At 38.9% G+C, this 18,781-nt stretch overlaps 1 protein-coding gene across 1 annotated transcript; it reads right to left on the bottom strand.

Annotated features, from left to right (window-relative positions):
* Positions 1-2,708: 2,708 nt before the first annotated feature.
* Positions 2,709-18,634, bottom strand: Eif2s1 (eukaryotic translation initiation factor 2 subunit alpha). Its single transcript, XM_010645330.3, has 8 exons — positions 18,310-18,634; positions 13,506-13,747; positions 11,362-11,441; positions 11,099-11,250; positions 6,641-6,747; positions 5,951-6,048; positions 5,042-5,185; positions 2,709-3,792 (listed from the first exon to the last, which is right to left on the bottom strand). The coding sequence occupies exons 2-8, from the start codon at positions 13,744-13,746 to the stop codon at positions 3,667-3,669; spliced, it is 948 nt and encodes a 315-aa protein (XP_010643632.1). The 5' UTR covers position 13,747; positions 18,310-18,634; the 3' UTR covers positions 2,709-3,666.
* Between the last annotated feature and the right edge of the window lie 147 nt (positions 18,635-18,781).

Here is an 18,781-nt window from a genome sequence, read left to right as displayed (position 1 = left end):
TCCCTTTGGCTAGAAGAACTTCTTTCCTTTCTCCTTTGGCTCAACTGAGCCTGGGTTTCCTGTTCTGAATGGTCTCATTCTTCTTTTGTGTGTGTTTGTTTGGTACCGGGGATTGAATTTAGGACTTTGCACTTGTGAGGTAGGCATGGTGCCACTGAGCTAAATCCCTGGCCCTGCTGTAATTCTTGTATAGAGTTTTATCGTTTTCAAAGGCTTCCTACCTGTACGCTCTTGTATAACTCAAGTTGATTATGGAAATATTTCAAATGATCTATGTCACTAAGACGCTGATGGTAAGTGGGGATGCTGGCAAAACTTCACTTGAAAATTCAGGATACTGTTTTGCTTTGGAAAATTAGTCTGGAAAGAAATCATGGATTTACTTGTGGAAATTAATCACATACAAAAAAATAAAATTACAACTTTTTTATGAAAAATAGGCATTTAGAAAAGAGACAGCAGGGGGCTCTCTAAAGGACAGAGTAAGATGTAAAGGAAAAGACACAAAGTTTTGGTTTTTATCAGCAGAGACAAATAGGCACTAAGAAACTTCCCTAGTTGGGAGGTTAAAGTATTGAAAAGTCTGTATCATACAGTATTTTTTGAAAGAACAATTTTTATTACTTTCAAGTTTATACAGTGATCTGGCACAAGATATTGCCAGAATTCTTGCCAAATACAAGTTCTTGGACTTTAATAGATAAAATATGTAACTTACAGTTAAGGGGAATGGGTATTTCCAAAGTGCTTAGGTAATAATTCGTTCTTTATAGATTGGTCTTTTGTTGTTAAGTTCTTGGTAGTCCAGGCTAGCCTGGGATTTGTGACCCTCCTGCCTCCCGAGTGCTGGGATTACGTGTGTGCCACTGTGCCCAGGTTGAATTTCTTCCTCATCTAGATTACTTGACCCAAACTATGAGGAACTCTTAAAATGTTTTTTTCTTCTTCCATACATTTCAGATTACCTTTTCAAGCACCATTTTCTATTTGGCATTTCACCAAGGCTTAATGTCCCTGGAATTACTGTTATTGCCTTTTGAATATTGACAGGTGCTTATCTGAATTAAACTACATTTGGTTTGATGGCTTTCTGTCTCCAGACTGGCACAACTGTGCCTCTTTATATTGGAGATTCAAGATTTCCAGGTGTTGGAAAGTAGATGATCATTAGCTTGAGGCAAATCAGTGAAGTTGGCAATGTGCTAAACTTAAAAAACCCTAACCCTTTTGTTCTTGGTGTCAAAGTTGCTAGGTCACGAACTGTTGGACACGTAAGATGGGTAATTACTTTTGCTCAGCGTGATACAGTAGTTAGCTGTTTCTGTTGTTCCTATTATGACATTGTTCATATAAGAATTGGCTTGTTACAAAACCAATGGTTTAAATGCTCATGTTTTAACATTATTTTAAATGTATGCATGGACCCAAACTATCACTAATTTTATCGTATGAGCTGATAGCCACTTGGCCTCAAGCAAAGACGGAAAATAGGAAATTGTCAACATCTTAAATGAAAAGGCTTTGGTAAAAGAATCACGATTTATTTAGTTGCCTGTCAATCCTGTTTAAGTCAGAGCTAGGTGTGTATCTTGTCCTTGCTTTTAAGTCAGCAAGATTTACATATTTTAGTTCTCTTGCTCATGCTATAAAAGTGATCTTTCCTCTGGCCAGGCTCTTCAACAGGCAAAATTGTGGCATTAAGCAAAAGGCCCACGTGGGATGAAATTATCACCACGAGGGCCATCAGTACTTCTCAAGTTATGGCTTTTGAAGTCTATAAATTCCAGTAAACAAAAAAGTTCAATTCCCCTGGATGCAACAAAGGAGCACCAGTTGTAGTTTGGAAACATCCTGATGTAATGAGTTTTATAAACCAGTTTTTTTTGATGCCTCGCAGACAAAACTGAGAATTATGTGTCAACCTCAAGTACATCCAGATTCTCTGTGGCATGCTGGTGGGTAGACTGGCTCCCTCTCGGGATGGGCTGTCTTTAGTTAGACCATTGGATTAAAGTTACAGGCTGCTAAATTAAAGGGACAAACCCTTTATAAAGGTCACGAGTTATCTACATTCTCCACCACGCTCTTATTTTCCAGTGCCTTTTTTCTTGCTGTGCTGCGCAGCCTAGCCTTGATTTGGGTTCAGTCTGTTCTCATGCCTCTGCCTTCCAAGTGGCTGGGAGCATAGGCAAAAACCAGCATTCTCCGTGCTCGTACCTTTAATACTGAGTGAAGACTAGTCCTGCATTGATTAGGGTGCATTAAATTTAATGTTTTAATAGCTATTCCTAGGGATAATAATAAATAGTATTTCAAGTATTTTAAGAGATTAAATTTATAAAGATAAGCACACCAAAGTAACTCAGTATTTTCTATACACCCAACCCCTTGCCCAGTACTGGGGATTGAACCCAATGTACTGTATCACAGAGCTACATTCCCAGACCTGAGACAAGGTCTCACTAAATTGCCCCAGCTACCCCTTAAACTTGTGGTCCTCCTGCCTCAGCCTCCTGAGTAGCAGGGATTAGAGGCACACACAACCATGCCCAGCATGATTTTCCACACTTTACTACTGTAGCTTTAATTTCAAATAATGTGTTACCTATAAATTTTTTTTTTGTACCGGGGACTGAACTCAGGCCCTTGCACTTGGCAAGTTAGGTGGCGGAACCACTGAGCTAAATCCCTGGCCTTCTACATATACTTTTAAAATAATTTGTTCTTGATAAAAACGCTCAAAGTGTTTTTTTTTTTTAAATCACTATTCAAGCAGATCCCTGTTCTAAGGAGAGCCAAAAACGTAGGTAGCATCACAGATACTTTAAAGGGGAAAATAAAAATATCAAAAGCTGGGAGATGATGTTCTTAACTAAATCAAAACAGCACCTTCTTTAAAAGAAAAAACCCTTACCATCTTGAATTAGAAACTCAAGGCAAGCAGCGTAGAATACCACCAAGGCCCCAGTGTGACAAATTATCATAAACCAAGCTGTCTTCAGTCTTGAATAGGTAAAAGGCACACAACAATGTAATTCTTTAATTGCATTTAAGGCTACCCCCCAAGAGTCAATCTCAATATTATTAAAGTTAAAATACTTTCTCTGAATTCCCCTTTTGAAAGGTTCTGTTGTATAGGTCCACTTACCACCTGATCTTGTATTTCTACATGTAAAGATAACACAGGGTCTTAGCACTCAGAATGCTTTAACTGGTGACAAGAAGGAAAAAGCCTATAGTTAAATATCCCAGAAATTTATTTGATGTTTGGTTGAATACATTTTATATAGAAAGATTGAGACTGTTATTGTTTGCTTTGGGTGCCTCTGATAAATCTCACGGAGGTACTAACTACAAAGGATGCCAATCTGAAGATATAAGAAATGGAAATCACAAGCCCAATTTTAGGACTGTTCTTAGCTAAAAGATTTTTATCACGTGAAATGAAGCCACTCCCTTAAAAATGCTCGATGTGTTGGAGCCACTGTGTGAAAACAGCTGACATTTGGGAGGACATTTCATGTTCTGGTCTGCTGGAACATTTAAATACTTGGAATAAAAAATATTCAGCTTTGAAGTTTTCAATACTGGAAAACTTTCAAGTCTAGAGTTTACAGCCAGGAAGGACTGCTTCGTGTTCCTCAAACTGGACTATTTCCCACAAAGTTAATCTTCAGTTTTGGCTTCCATTTCTTCTGCATCATCATCTCCATCCACTTCTGCATTTTCTCTCTCAAGCCTCTCCAGCTGCCTTGCAAGTTCAGTCTCGTCTGTATCTGTGACCACTTTAGGCTGTGGAAGCACAGGCATAATTTCAAAGTGAAGCAGTTAAACATACAGAGTCCGCCAAAAAAAATGTATACACCAGAAAAAGAAAAATTTGTATAAATATCTCAATACTAAATTTATTTAGGTACCGGGGATTGAACTCAGGACCTCGTGCTTGCCAAACAGGTGCTGTGCCACTGAGCTAAATCCCTGGCCCTCAATATTAAATTTACTGAGGCACCAAGAAATTTATACAAGTTGCTTTTGGCCTGTACAATTATAAGAGGTGCCTAAAGTGCCCATTCACTTCGAGACATTTATTAGCATAGCGAACTGCTAAAATGTGTTTACTTTTTTTTGGGGGACTCTATACAAATCCAATTTCAATACTACCACTGTCTAGTATTTTAATTTTATCCCCCCATCACTGAACTAAACCCCCGGCCCTCTTAATTTTAGCTCTTACAGAAGTTCTTTACTCTCAATCTGTCAAATTTCTTCTCTTCGAGTGTTGACTTATTTTTATTGAATTCTATCAGCTAAAAAGTAGAAGAAATTTATAAGAACAAGACTAAGGTATATAAGAGAAAGCTGTCTACATTAAAATGGAACATTTTGCCATCTTCATAAGCTAAAATGAACTGAAGATACACAAAACAATCTTGGTGGCTAAATTTTTTTTTTTTGGTTTTTTGAGACAGAGTCTCACTCTAGTTGAGACTGACCTGGAACTCTCTATGTAGCCCAGGCTGGTCTCCAACTCACAGCGATCCTTCTGCCTCAGCCTGCTGAGGGCTGGGATTACAGGCGTGCGCCACCATGCCCAGCTATTTTCCTGCCAGACTGGTGGTATACACCTATAATCCCAGCTCTCGGGAGGCTGAGGCAGGAGGATCTCCATGAGTTCAATGCCAGCCTGAAAAGACAGCCAGACCCTGTTATAACCAACCGACCAACCAACCAACCAACCAACCAGCCAGCCAAACAAACAAGGCGGAATAAAAAAATGAAGAAAAAGAAATGTTGGGCCGGGGATTTGGCTCAATGGTTTTGCTGCCTGCCTCGCAAGCACAAGCGCCCAAGTTCGATCCCGGTTACCAAAAAAATAAAAAGAAATACTTTTCTCTCTAACAACTCTCTTGCCTGAGCCTCCCAGAATGCTGGGATTACAGGCATGCAACACTAAACTTTGGCTTATCTGGTTTTAAAAGGCAGTGATCAGGTATTTTAGAATAATAATCCTTTAGACAACCCAAGAAGGCAGTAATCTCACCTCCATTTGAACATTGAACACACCCCTCTTTTCCTCAATCTTTTCTTTGATAACAGCCATGGCTTGATTGAGAACTGAGAGGCCTTCTGTTCTCTCCAGGGTTGTTGTGGTCATCACGTACCGAGGAGGAGCTATTAGATTAATCTAAAGTAGGAAGACAAAAATTTGATTATGAATATACCTACAGAATAAACTCCTAGGATATTTTAAGATTTGCACATTAGTAAGTCACCCCAAAACTCATCTAATTCTGCAGGTTGGCAATTTGGGACCATTTTCTAATGCAGCAAAAGCTAATTGATATGAAGAGTGATGAATTTTGGATGTCTCTGGTGGCTAAACCGTAGTCATCACCAACATAACAGATAACTGACTACACTGATAAACATACTTAAGAGATTCTGAACTACAGCCATCCTGTTTTACTGCTACTGTAAGATGCAGATCAAACTATAACAAGTTGCATGTATGTAGCTGAAAGAATAGCTTATCATTCTGAAAGTATTTTAAGAATTTCGGGGCCCTGGGCCACTAGCAACAGGAATTCCCATCTACTATGATAGCAGCAACAACAAAAAGCTACCACATGGTCACAAACATTTCTCAGAAATATCATCACTTACCACTGCTCAATTAAAACAAAACACTTTCATTATGAAACATGGTTTTTTCCTGTGATGCTGGGTATCAAACCCAGGGCCTTGCACATGCTAGGCAAGTGCTCTACCATGAAGCTACACTCCTAGCCTAGGACGACTGGATCATTAAGAAAAAAAAAAAAAAAAAAAAAGCTGGTGAGTGTTCAGTAATCCTGGGTTCAGTCTAGAGCACCAAAAGGGGGGGATTAAAACCAGGATCTGATTTATTTAGGTGGTTATTTCAGCAGGGTGGGAGAAACTGACAACTTACCTTGATGGGCATGGTCTCTGTTGAACAATTCAAACCTGCTCGCAGGGCTTCTTTCACGGCATCAATTCCTTCATAACCGTAACAGGCCACTTCAATATCTAAAATGATAAGGGTTCGAAAGCTGATGCCAACAAATGCAAGAAATATTTAAAAAATTGTAAGAACTAGAGATATGGCAGATATACTAGTATTCAAATACTCCCTATAAAAGCTTTTATTATCCTACCAATTAGAAATCAATTACCAGCTATTAATTTTCATAATTAAAAAATACTAAATAAACCTATCATGTACAGCAAGCTACTTCATGATAAAACTATAAAAGACAAAAAAAATTTAACAAACACTCTGTCCAAAACTGTTCGGAACTGTGTAATTTTTGGCCCAGCAATTCCTTTAGGAGTTTGTCTTGATGCATAAATATGTTAGTATGTGTAAAGGTATTAATTTGCACTATATTTTTGTAACTGTTAGAAAAATTTTTATTTATTTATTTATTTTTGGGTGCTGGGGATTGAACTCAGGACCTTTTACTTTTGAGGCAGGCAGTGAACCACTGAGCTAAATCCCCGGGCCCCAGAAACATTTATAGTTACTGATGTAGCAACATATTCTTTGGCAACTCTCATTACCTAACAGCTTTTGTGGTACATGTAAAATATTTTGAAAATCATTTAAAAAGTCATTTACCTGCTCGAATTTTGACAGCTTGTGGAGTCAAACGCCTGTTAATATTGTTAATGAGTACCTCTCGCTCATCTTCATTCAAATCTAAACTATCCAAAATAGATGGGTCTCTGATTGAAAACAAAAGAGCAAGGTTACATTACTGATAATTGTGAAACCAAGCATACTGCACCACAGAATAAAGCACATAACAATAAAGCATTGGTTTTAGTGTCAGCATAAGTTCAAAGTTTAGTTCTGCACTTTTTTTTTTTGGTACTGAGATCAAACTTGGGACCTTGCACTTGCAAGGCAGGTGGCAGCACCAAGCTAAATCCCCAGTCTAGTACTGCACTTTTAACCGTGTCCAAACATGTTTCCACATGTGCACAATGGGGATGAAAACCATGTACCTTACAGTATTGTTCTAAGTATTAAATAAGAGGATGCCAATAAAGTACTTAGCAGTACATAACAAACAGAAAACAACTGATTATAGAAGAGAAACTCTAGATATGGCTAAAATAAGCAACAATCCCTCCCCATACACGTGCCATCCAACTGTATTTAAGCATTCCCATATCATTAGCAGTCGTATTTCAAGGATTCCATAAGCTAGCTTCAAAAGAACAAAAACAGGACACAACTTATACAAAAGAAGAACATCAATGGGCATCAGAGAGGCAGTGTTACTTCGAGTTAGGTCAGGAAAGGTTTCATGCAGAAAAGCAGCATCTCATCTACCTTTCTTAAGTGCCACAAGATAGGGATCAGGGTCCTAGTCTGGCATAATGGACAAAGGGAAAAATAAAAGAATGGGGGTTGGTTAAAGAATGAAAGGTGACAACTTCAGTGCAGGGAACTAACATTTTTTTTTCTGAGACAAGGTCTCATTATGTAGTTCAGGCTAGTCTTGAACTAACAGTGCTCCTCCTGCCTCAGCTTCCAGAGTGCTGGAATTACAAGCATGTACCACCACATCCCATGCAACTTTCATTTAGCTAATACAAAGTCACAAGAGGACAAGCCAACAGATCACAAAGGAAGACAGATACCCAGAAAATGGGCAAAACAGATACGATATTTCAAGTTGACTGTGGTGGTGCACACCTGTAATCCTGGCACTTAGCAGGCTGAGGCAAGAGGATTGTCACAAATTTAGCTTAGGCTACTAAAGGCCAGTTTGAACTACACAGTGACACCCTATGTTGAAAAACCAAGGAAAGAAGAGAGGTAACAACAGTGCCATAATTCGTATGTCTCACTGCCATGTGGCTATGATTTGAATTTCATCATCTGATGTTTAATAGCTAACCATAGGTGGTTCAAGCCAGTGGAAATGTGTTTAATAGCCTCACTAATAAGAACATTCAAATCCAAAGATATAAAAGGAAAAAATCTGATCTATATATACACCAAATGTCGGGTGCTGGGGAGTTGGCACATACCCCATAATGCCAGAACTCTGGGAGGCTAAGGCAGGAGGATCAGCAGTTGAAACCCAGCCCAGGCAACTTAGTGAATTATTGAGACCTTGTCTCAAAATGAAAAACAAGGTTCAGGTGAACCTTGCAGGACCCTCGGTTCAATTCCCAGCATGACAAAACCAAACCAAACAAAATGAAAACAAAACAAAAACACTCAAAATCCAAATGTTGGGGCTGGGGATGTAGCTCAGCAGCACAGCGCCTGCCTGGCAAGTACAAGGCCCTGAGTTCAATTCCCCAGTACCAAACAAAAGAAAACAATAAAACACTCCCCCCCAAAAAACCTCAAATGTTGGTGAGGACAAGGGGATATAGGCATAACTATAGTTACTAGAGGGAATATAAATTACAGAACAATTTGGAAGTAACTTGGCAAACCCAAATCAATTTAAAGGTTGTGTGTGTGTGTGTGTGTGTGTGTGTGTGTGTGTTCCTATGAGCCAACAATTTCATTCCTAGGTACAGGTTTCAAGAACTCTTGAACACACATGCATACTCATCAAAATGTTGTTTCAAAAATGGGACAAAAGACCAAACTAAATTTGTGTCCCTTGGTATTGGGGACTATATCCAGGGCCTCACACATGCTAGGGAAGCACTCCATCACTGAGTGAATCTCCCTATCCCTTTTTGTTTAAATTTTGAGATGATCTTGCCAAGTTGCCCAAACTCGCCTCAAATTTGCCATTTCCTGCTTTAGCCTCTTGAGTTCCTTGGATTACAGGCATGCCTAGGCACTATATACTTTTGTTTTTGATTTTTTGAGACAGGAGCTTGCTGCCTAGCTCAGGCTTGCCTTAAACTTGCAGCGATCCTTCTACCTTACCCTCTCAAATGCTGGAATTATAGGCATGCACCACCATGCCTGGCTATGCGTTTGAATAGGGAAACAAAGTATTCTCAGAATGAATTGCTATATAGAAATTAATAAAGATGAAGTAGGTATACATCTAATTTGGAGAAACCTGACTCAGTCTTGTAAGGCAAAATACATGCTACAGAAAAATACAATAACAAATTTTAAATATATAAATTATTCTATATGTACTTCATGCATACATATATACATTGTATATCCCTTATCCTAAATTTCTGGGACTGGAAGTGTTTAGGATTTTTCAGATTTTGGAATATAGTGGTACCCCAGTTTACAAACTTAATTTATGCATTTATGTTTGTGTGGAGAAGATGGCCATGGTTGTATATGTCACCCTATGCAGAGCTTGTGAAGGAAAGCAAAATTTGCCAAATGCTTTAGTTTGCAAGCCAAATTGTTTGGCAATAGAAGCATTCGTATTACTGTATTTGCATGTATAGAATGAAGTATACTGGGGAGGTACCCAAGTCTAAACATGCAATTCATTTGTTTTCTATAGCTTGTACACATATCCTGAAGCTAATTTCATACAGTATTTTTAGTGTATGCATTTGATTGCAACCTCATAGGAGGTCGGTCAGGTGTGGAATTTTCCACTCGTGGCATCATGTTTATCCTCAAAAAGTTTGACTGATTTGTGTTAGGGATGTACAACTTGTATATAGTAACATCAGAAAAACAAATAATAATGACATACATGAATAGTTTCATAATAGTAGTATTGATGAGGGGATGGTCCTGGGAAGCAAAATATCATTTCTAATTATTAGAAAATTTTTATTTAATTAAAAGAAAAAATATGAAGCACATGTGGCAAAGAAATCAGCATTAGTTAAATCTCAACAGTTGCTACATGAGAAATGAAGCAGAAGAGTTTAAAGGGAGTAATACATGCCAAGGCTTATCGGTAATGGATATAGAGCCTGAAGACGTAAGCTGGGGTGAGTGCTGACAGTAACCTGGAGTTAGATATATACTAATGGGCCAGGAGTTGCCTTATGTATGTGAAATCCTGGGTTTGATCCCGAGTTTAAGCCTCAGCACTGCCTAACCAAACTACACCAGTACTGAGCAGAACAGCTCAGGGCGAGGAAACGGAAGGTGAGGGCTAACAGAAAGGAGAGGAGTAGAGTGGGTTTCTGGGAAAAGCTCAATAAAAGCACAAAGGATGTGGGGCAAAAGAAGAACCCGCTGAGTCTGGAGACCAGGACTGTGCAAGGGCATCGACCTGGAAGACTGGTTTTTTCATAGCCGCACTCAGCAGTCTAAAAGTGAAGAGAAGGCAGGCACATCGATCTAAGGCTGAATGTAACAGCAGAAAAAGCAGGGCAAAAGCTCATGATATTGTTAAGAAAACTATTGAAATGATAGCTTCTCATGTTGTCTGTGCTTGAATAAAAAAGAAAATGCAGGAAAGGGCAAAACACACCCACACACACCAGAAAAACAAGTTTGGAACCAGATTCTAATACACAGGAATTCAAGGAGAAACAAAATAGGCTGAAGTATGTGGGAGCTGGAAGAATAGGGGACTATTCTATTAGAAAAGAATAGACTATATGAATTAAAGCTTTCAGAGCCAGGCAAGCCAGGTATGGTGGTGCATACCTGTAATCACAGCATTTGGGAGGCTGAGGCAGGAGGACTGCTGTGAGTTCAAGGGCAGCCTGAACTACATATATGGATAGATGTTGTCCCAAAGAAAGAAACAAAGACAAAAAGCAGAGGCAGGGCAAATAAAATGACCCAGTGAGGCCATAAGGAAGAAAGACTGAAGTGCCAAGGTCTACAGGTAAAAGGAACTGAGGTAAAGAAAATTAGAGGCTGCAGTACTGGATGCAACACCCACACACACCATGAAGTCATCTAGAATAAGAATAAAATTAGGAAATGAAAATTTGAGTAGCTTTAGATGAAACCATATGGGTTACAAAACCACACAACTACAGTATATGAGACTCTATAGACTTCATGACCTTTGATACTAAGATATTTGAACCTAAATTTGGCAAGGACTTAATACATCACGTTGTGCACTTAAATGCCAGGCTATCAACCTGTGTGCTGGACCCCCAGCAGCCGAGAAGTAAGGCTGAAGCAGAATCAAAGTGTTCTTACGAGACTGCATGCTTAAATGCATCGTAGGCACCATAACCAGGTCTCTTGTACTTGTCATCGAAGACCCAGGCAGTTCTCTGGAACAGGCTTTCCAGCTGCTCATCCTTGGTGTATTCTAACACCTCAGCAACGTGACGAAGAATGCTATAAACCTACAGAGGGAAGAGCACAAGAATTCCAAGATCAGAGAGATACAAATGGTGATTTACTTGTTAAACACTAGTTAAACACTAGTGACTAATCTGTCTCAAAAATCAACTTACAGTTTTGGATTTTGTGAATTTGTCCTCACATTTGATTGCTTCCTCTGGAGAAACTCTTCTTTTTGACAAATCAATGTATCCTATGAGAAAATTAAAAAAAAAAATCGTCTATGTTCAGGTGCTAGCATCCTATTGTGACCAATTTTTATAGATAAATGTTTGATTGACAAGCTTATACCATATTAAAAATCATATCAATAAAATACTGCATAAGAAATAAAAGATGAGGAATTTTGATTTATTCTTAGGAATGCATTTTTACTATCAGGTAATTATATATTACTACTTTGATGGAGGGAATTAATGATTTTGAATTATCTAAATGAAAGTTAGTAAAATGCCTCCTAGTTTTCCTTTCTGAGCTGCTGTAGAGTAAGAACTCACTAATTTAAGAGGCTGTCAACAGCTGTTTCTTTTTTCTTTGTTTTTTTGAAACAGGGACTCACTGTGTACTCCAGGATGGCCTCAAATTTGTAGCAATCCACCTGCCTCAGCCTCGAGTGTTGGGATTAGATGTGCTCCACCAAGCTTGGCAGTTTTTTTTTTTTTTTTAAGAAATATATTAAAATTGCCATCTTCTAGCCGGGCATGGTGGTACTCCATGTACTCGGTACCTGGTGGTACCTGCTGGTACATGGTGGTACCTCCCAGTACTCGGGAGGCTGAGGATAGCTGTGAGTTCGAGACCAGCCTGGGTTACACAGTGAGTTCCAGGGTCAGCTTCAACTACATAGAAGACCCTGTTACAAACAAACAAACAAAACCACCCCCCCCAACCAAAAAAATAAATAAAATAAAATTGCCATCTCCTGAATGACTACCATATCTAAGTGGTAATGACGGGTATTTAACTTAAGGATATCATCAAATCCCTGAAATCCTGCATGGTAGATTCTCTTTCCCACATCCCCTTTACCCTTTTAATCTGAAGAAACAAAGAGAAATTAATAAGCAACTTACATAGCTAGAACATGGTGGAAACCCACAAACCTATGCTTGGTTAGAACTTACAGTACAATGTTAAATAACTGTGGTGAGGGAGTATCTTTGCTTCCTTCCACATATTGAAGGAAAGCACGTTGTAGTATTTTTTTTTTTCCTACACAACTTTCATCAAATGAAGGAAATCCTCTTTATTTCTAGCTTCTGTGCTCTGTTTTACAAATGGGCACTGAGTTTTGTCAAATGATTTCTTGGTATTATTTATGTGGTAAGACTTTCCTCATATTAGTTACTACACACTGACTTTCTATTTCAGATTCTGAGCATTTCTTTAATAAATGTATGGTTTATTTGGGGCAGATGCAGCACCACTGAGCTAAATCCCTGGCCCCTATGTATGGTTTATTTGGGTGCGGTGGCACATGTCTATAACCCCAAGAGACTGAGAAAGGATTCCAGATTCAAGCCCAGCCTGGACAACTAAGCAAATCCCTGTGTCAAAATATAATTTACCACCTAGTGCCTATTTTTTTTTTAATTTTTTGCTGAAGAATAGTCTTATAATCATCATAAGCAAAAACTGTCAGCCCTCAAATCATAATAAAAAACTATGAGTTTCTTTATAAATACAAATTTTCATTTCATTTGGGCAAATATCTAGAAATGGGATTGCTGGGTTGTGTAGGTTGAATACCTCTTTCCCCTCTCTCATCTCACCCATAAATACTAACCCTGGGATGTACTAATTAAGTTCCACTAATTTAAGAGGTCTTGCTTAACTGGCTAATAAGCATCCTTCTCTAATAGGCACCCTTTTCGTATGTAAAAGTCGAAGCATAATTTTTTTTCTATATACAACTAAAATTCATAACTTCAAAAAAATTTAAAAATTTTTATTACTCCATGTTTACAGTACATGATTACATTTATCTTGGGTAGTTGGTACATGTAAATAGCACATCTTAATCCCCCCAAGTAACTTAAATAAACCTTCTTAAATCTGAAAAAATTTTATTTATTTTGGTTTTTTGAGACAGGGTCTCACTATGTAGTTGAGACTGCCCTGGAGCTCACTATGTAGCCCAGGCTGGTCTTGAACTCACAGTGATCCTCCTGCCTCACCCTCCCGAGTGCTGGGATTACAGGGGTGCGCCACCACGCCTGGCTGAAATTTATATTTTTAAGATACTTTCCTCACTTACCTTTCTCTTTGTCCACTCTAATGACGACCACACATTCATTCCTGCCAATTCGAATGAGTTTATTTATAGAACGGATACGTCTCCTGGACAGTTCACTAAGAAGAATCATGCCTTCGATATTGTTGTATTCCAGCAAACTGACATAAGCTCCCATTTCAGCAATGGACCTTACGTTCACCATCACTACATCTTCCACCTCAGGAAATTTATGTTGATAAAATCTACAACTTAGACCTGGCATTCTGTAATTTAAACAAAAGATTCAGATTAAGTGTTCAGTTAAGGTGAAAATAAAGAAATGTCGGTTTTCTACATCTTGCCACTGAAAGAAAACAAAAGATAAAAGAAAATATAACTATCAGTCTTCTCATCTCTTTAAACGTCTTAAATGGTACTACAAAACAGATGAATGTCTGGGAAGCAAGTTTTAATTTTTTATTTTGCTCCACATTTTTGTAAGGCTTGCCATCAGGCCTTTGCCACCAGTTTCTGAGGAATCATAAAAAATAATGACCATCTATAAAGTACTCTGAGAAACAAGGATTAAAGGAATACCTCATAAGTAAAATAGTATTTAAATCCTACCACTTTAAGAAATACCAAATGATGGGAAGCATCACTACTGTTATAAACCTTTCAGCTAAACCAAAGCTACTGTTTTCAAGTCAGCTAAGACCGCATGTTACTCTCTTACACATAAAGAAGAATCTTCTGACTACCCAAACCTCAACCATTCTAACAAACAATATAGCTAATCTTTTCTTTTTGGTGGTACTAGGGATTGAACCCAGGGTCTAGAGGATCCTAGGTTACTATTCTATTGCTCTATTTTTAGGTATACCTAATCTTGAAAACAGCTTTATAAATCCTCACTTCGTAAGAGTTCAAAATTTCTTAACCTCTAGGTATTAAAGATATTTAAAGTTATTCCCTCTGATCCACCCAACCTAAGCTGGGAACACCCCTTTTATGACCCACAAGTTGGAAATCATACCACGCATAAAAGTATATTTTTAAAAGGAAGTTCTCAGACTAATCCTGGCTAATGATTTTCATATTTTTCTATTAACCTTAACCTATTTACTGTTAAAGGGACTTAAAAGCAGTGACAGAGCCAGGTGTGGAGGTGCACATCTGTAACCCTAGTTAGTAATGGGGAGGTTGAGGCAGGAGATTACTGAGAGTTTGAGGTCAGCCTGAACTACATAACAAGTCTCTGTCTCAAAAAAACCCCAGAAAAACAAAACAAAAAAGGAAGTGACAGGACTTAAAAGTCTAAGAAAAAATTTAGGAAAGAAGGCTGCCAATACCTGATTTTAGAAGGTCAATTATGCTGGGTACAGTGGCACATGACTGTAATTCCAGCACTGGGAAAGGCTAAGGCAGGATTTAAGTTCGAGTTCTGAATAGGCAACTCAGAGAGACCTTGTCTCAAAGTAAAGTAAAATAAAATAAAGTAAAATAGACTGGAGACACTGCTTAGTGGAACACCTCCGGTTTGATTCCCAGTGGGGAAGGGGGAGAGTGAGAAGTAGATCACACACATCCAGTATGTGTAATACTAGAGTTCTGTTTAAGTGCAGCTTAAGGATTTCTACTTGGCACCCACATACAGCTTCTGCCCAATGGAAAGAGATATGCAGGATTCATATTTGTTTTTATTAACTAAGAGTCCTGTATGACCTTGTCACTGGTTATTTCCTTGAAGTACTACTTTCTTTCTAGATCTCCCACTCATTCATTCATTCACTGGTACCAGGGATCAAACTAGGGACCTTGTGCTTGCGAGGCAGGCAGCGGCATCACTGAGCTAAATCCCTTGCCCTAGATCTGCCCATTTTATAAATAAACTGAGGCACAGGTTGAGCAAGTTGCTCTTTCATATACTGATACCCATCAAATTTGGATCCAGTCTTTGCTTATATAGAAGTTTTCCATCTCATTATCACCCATAAATGTTACAACAAAAACATACAAACAAAAAGCAACATTAGTATACATATTCAGCACTGAAGTACACACCACAAGTTGGTGCAAACTAATCTTAACAAAAAGCAATGTATGTGGTAGAGACTGCCCTTGTAGCTTGACAAAATAGGGATTCAGCAAAGGGCAGTAGACACTCAAGGGCCAGAATTACATACTAAGAGAAAACTGAGCTGGTTGTTTCATTTCTAAACAGGGATTTACAAGGTGTGGGAGAGCAACTGTTGTCAAATATATGAATACACGTATCTGTATTTGAGCTCCAAACTGGATATCAAAATAAATAATGTCCTGGACATGTGTGGAAGAGCTTTTTGGTTTTGGTACTGGGGACCGAACTCAGGATCTTGCGCTTGTGAGGCAGGTGGCAGTGGAACCACTAAGTTAAACCCCGGCCCATGTGTGGAAGAGTTTTAAGAAATTTAATACATGCTAACCATTATTTACTTACCAAGTTTCTACAAAGAGCAAGGGTGATGCTTTTGGGAAGGCAAACCTGAGCTTTATGTTTAAAGAACACAGAATAGGGTAAAAGAATCCTGAAAGGAGATGTGAATACTACTTTTTTGCACAGGTCTTTTTGCAATGTGTAAATAATGGAATAACATTGATGGTATGCTATTTAGAGTAAGGAAAGAAAGTATCCAGTAACTATAAAAGAGTCCCCATCAGAAACAATGTGCATATTGACTAATAGATTCTGAACATATCACCTTAAAAATGCAAATAACACTGTTCTTAAACTTTTTTTTTTTTTTAAACTGTTTTTCTCAGTCAGGAAAACAGAAACCACACTGGGATTTATCAAGTCCTTTCTATTATTTTCAAAGCATTTGTATTTGGCCCTCAAGGATTGAGCCAGGTTAAGTATCATGGTGAACTCAGAGACCAGCACTGAACTTGGGTTCCACTTTTCGATCTACTTTCTAGCTATAGTTGCTTGGGGAAGGAATCCTCTTTGAACTCTGGTTTCTAGTCTGTTCTATGTACCTCCCAGGTTTGTTGAGGGTGCTGAATGAAATAAAATACATGTAAAAACATTTGATGCCCGGCCAGGGATTTAGCTCAGTGGCACCATGCCTGCAAGGTCCTGAGTTCAATCCCCGTACCAACAAACAAACATTTCATGCCACACAAACATACTTTGCAACTTAATTTGCTAAACTTCCCCCTCCACCCCAGTATCTGCTATGTACTAAGCATTGCTGAAACAGGAAGATTCTTATCTGAGGAATTAAGTGTAGAGTGGGAAAAAAAACTAATAAGTAAATAATTACAATAGTAAGGTGCTATTAAAGAAGCACAGTGAAGGGGACGCCATTGCTTGCCTCCCAAGTACAAGGTGCGAAGTTCGATCCCCAGTACAAAAAAAAAAAAAAAAAAAAAAAAAAAAAAAAAAAAAAAAAAAAAAAAAAAAAAAAAAAAAAAAAAAAAAAAGGCAGCACAGTGAAGCAATCAATTAACTGGGCACCAAGGAGCAGATATTAAATAACTTGCTCAAGGAAAAATGCTTAGTAAGTACTAAAATAGGAACGTTCTTCTGATATTAAACCAGAGTGTCTTTTACTGGGTCTCGTATATACTACATAGTGTTCAGTATTAAAATACCATAATACTTTTATGCGTTCAATGTATAAAACACCACCTGTCTTTAAAAAGCTATTTAACTAAACTCCAAGCTAATATCAAAGACCTGAACTGTCAATTTTTCCCAGTCCAATGGTGGGGAGAACTTCTTTCTTCTATCAGCGAGTGGTCAAGTCCACATTCCTTTCCAAAGTGCATTATGCTTTTGGGAAAAAGCTATAATGCTCATTAGTAATGTTCTCTGAATGTTAATTCTTGGTCCAGAGTGCTACACAAATAAAAACTTTAAACTATTTCACTGTGGTTGAAAGAGGAATTATCACCAAATCTCTATAGGCATTACCATGTGTCAGACAACTACATCTTTTGGGAATTAGCAACTGTCATCTGCTATCACATGACCTGAGAACAGATTTGAGTTTTAAAGAGTAACAACTCAAACAGGAGAAAAATCAAGACTTTTCTGATATATTCTTTTCTAGGAAAAAGTGTTTCTTGTTTAGTGAAAATTAAAGTCGTCAAAGTTTTAGGACCTCAGGATGAATACTCTTCTAATTCTTAGTTATGCATAATTTAACACCAAAGTTGTATTCTTATCGTTGCCAAAACTCGGCAAATTGATACTAACAGTAATAAAGCTCTCAGTGTGACATGTAATTAGAACTTAAGGGGTGCCTCAGTCTACAGAAACTAGAGCGCTAAAGCAACGTGAGCTTCAAACTTAAACATAGAATAATAAATTATTCTTGGACCTGGCTCTTTTAGGTATGGCTTGGCCCATCCTACTGGTTCTCTGGAGAAAAGTACGGTCTGGTTTCCACCGAAAATCAGGGAAAAATTCTGGTAGAACTGTGGGAGAGAAAGAAAGAAAGAAAGAAAAAAAAATCTCGGGGCCGGAAAAAGCCTAGTGCTCCGCGTCCGGGGCAGGGATGGTGTCTGAGGTATCTCTCGAGGCCTCCCCACCTCAAGACTTCTGTCCTACACACTGAAGGGGCTGTAAAATCCACTGGCCAACTCTCCTTCACGCTGGTCCTCTGCTCTTCGGTGATGCCTGTGACACCTAGGAGGCCCGTGACAGAACCAGCGGTGGCAGTGGTGTCCAGAGACACATCCCGCGTAGCGAGGGAAAGGGAGGGGGTGTTCGCCGGGGCCTACCCTCTCTCGATCACTCCTGTCACTGGACACAAACTAAAGTTAGTTCTTGAGAAAATCGAGCTGTGGAATTAATCACCTGAGGTAAGTGTGTGAGTCTCGCAAGAAGGTCCCGCGCCGTGCGCTTAAAACCAAGAGGACAGACTCGTTCCACCCGAAACAGCCACCAAACCTTTTCAGCGTGCGCTTCGCTCAACCCTACCGCGCATGCGGAACCACCTCACACTGCGCAAGCGCCGACGAAGGGGGCCTCTCCTCATCATTGATCATAGAGACTGAGTCCTCCAAGAATTAGGATGAATGTCAGTCGCAGGACGACCTGAAAAATACAGTCTCTCACTAAACTTTTATTTTGCTAAGGAGCTCTGAAGGAACGGGTAAGAGGAAAGGCTCTGATTTCGTATTCCTCAAGAATGAATCCTCTTTCTAAATTTTTAGCCAACCATAAGATGGCGCTGTGAAAGATGAAAATGGAGGACCAGCAGGAGCGTACTTCTTTCGCCAGTCGTCCGGCGTGAGCAGCGATTTGCGCAGTCGCAAACGGACGGGCG

Source organism: Fukomys damarensis, unplaced genomic scaffold, assembly GCF_012274545.1.
Source record: "Fukomys damarensis isolate Sample0158 unplaced genomic scaffold, DMR_v1.0_HiC HiC_scaffold_21, whole genome shotgun sequence".
NCBI classification, from domain to species: domain Eukaryota; kingdom Metazoa; phylum Chordata; class Mammalia; order Rodentia; family Bathyergidae; genus Fukomys; species Fukomys damarensis.
Note: the sequence above shows the minus strand (reverse complement) of the source record. Positions and strands in the feature narration are given on the sequence as shown.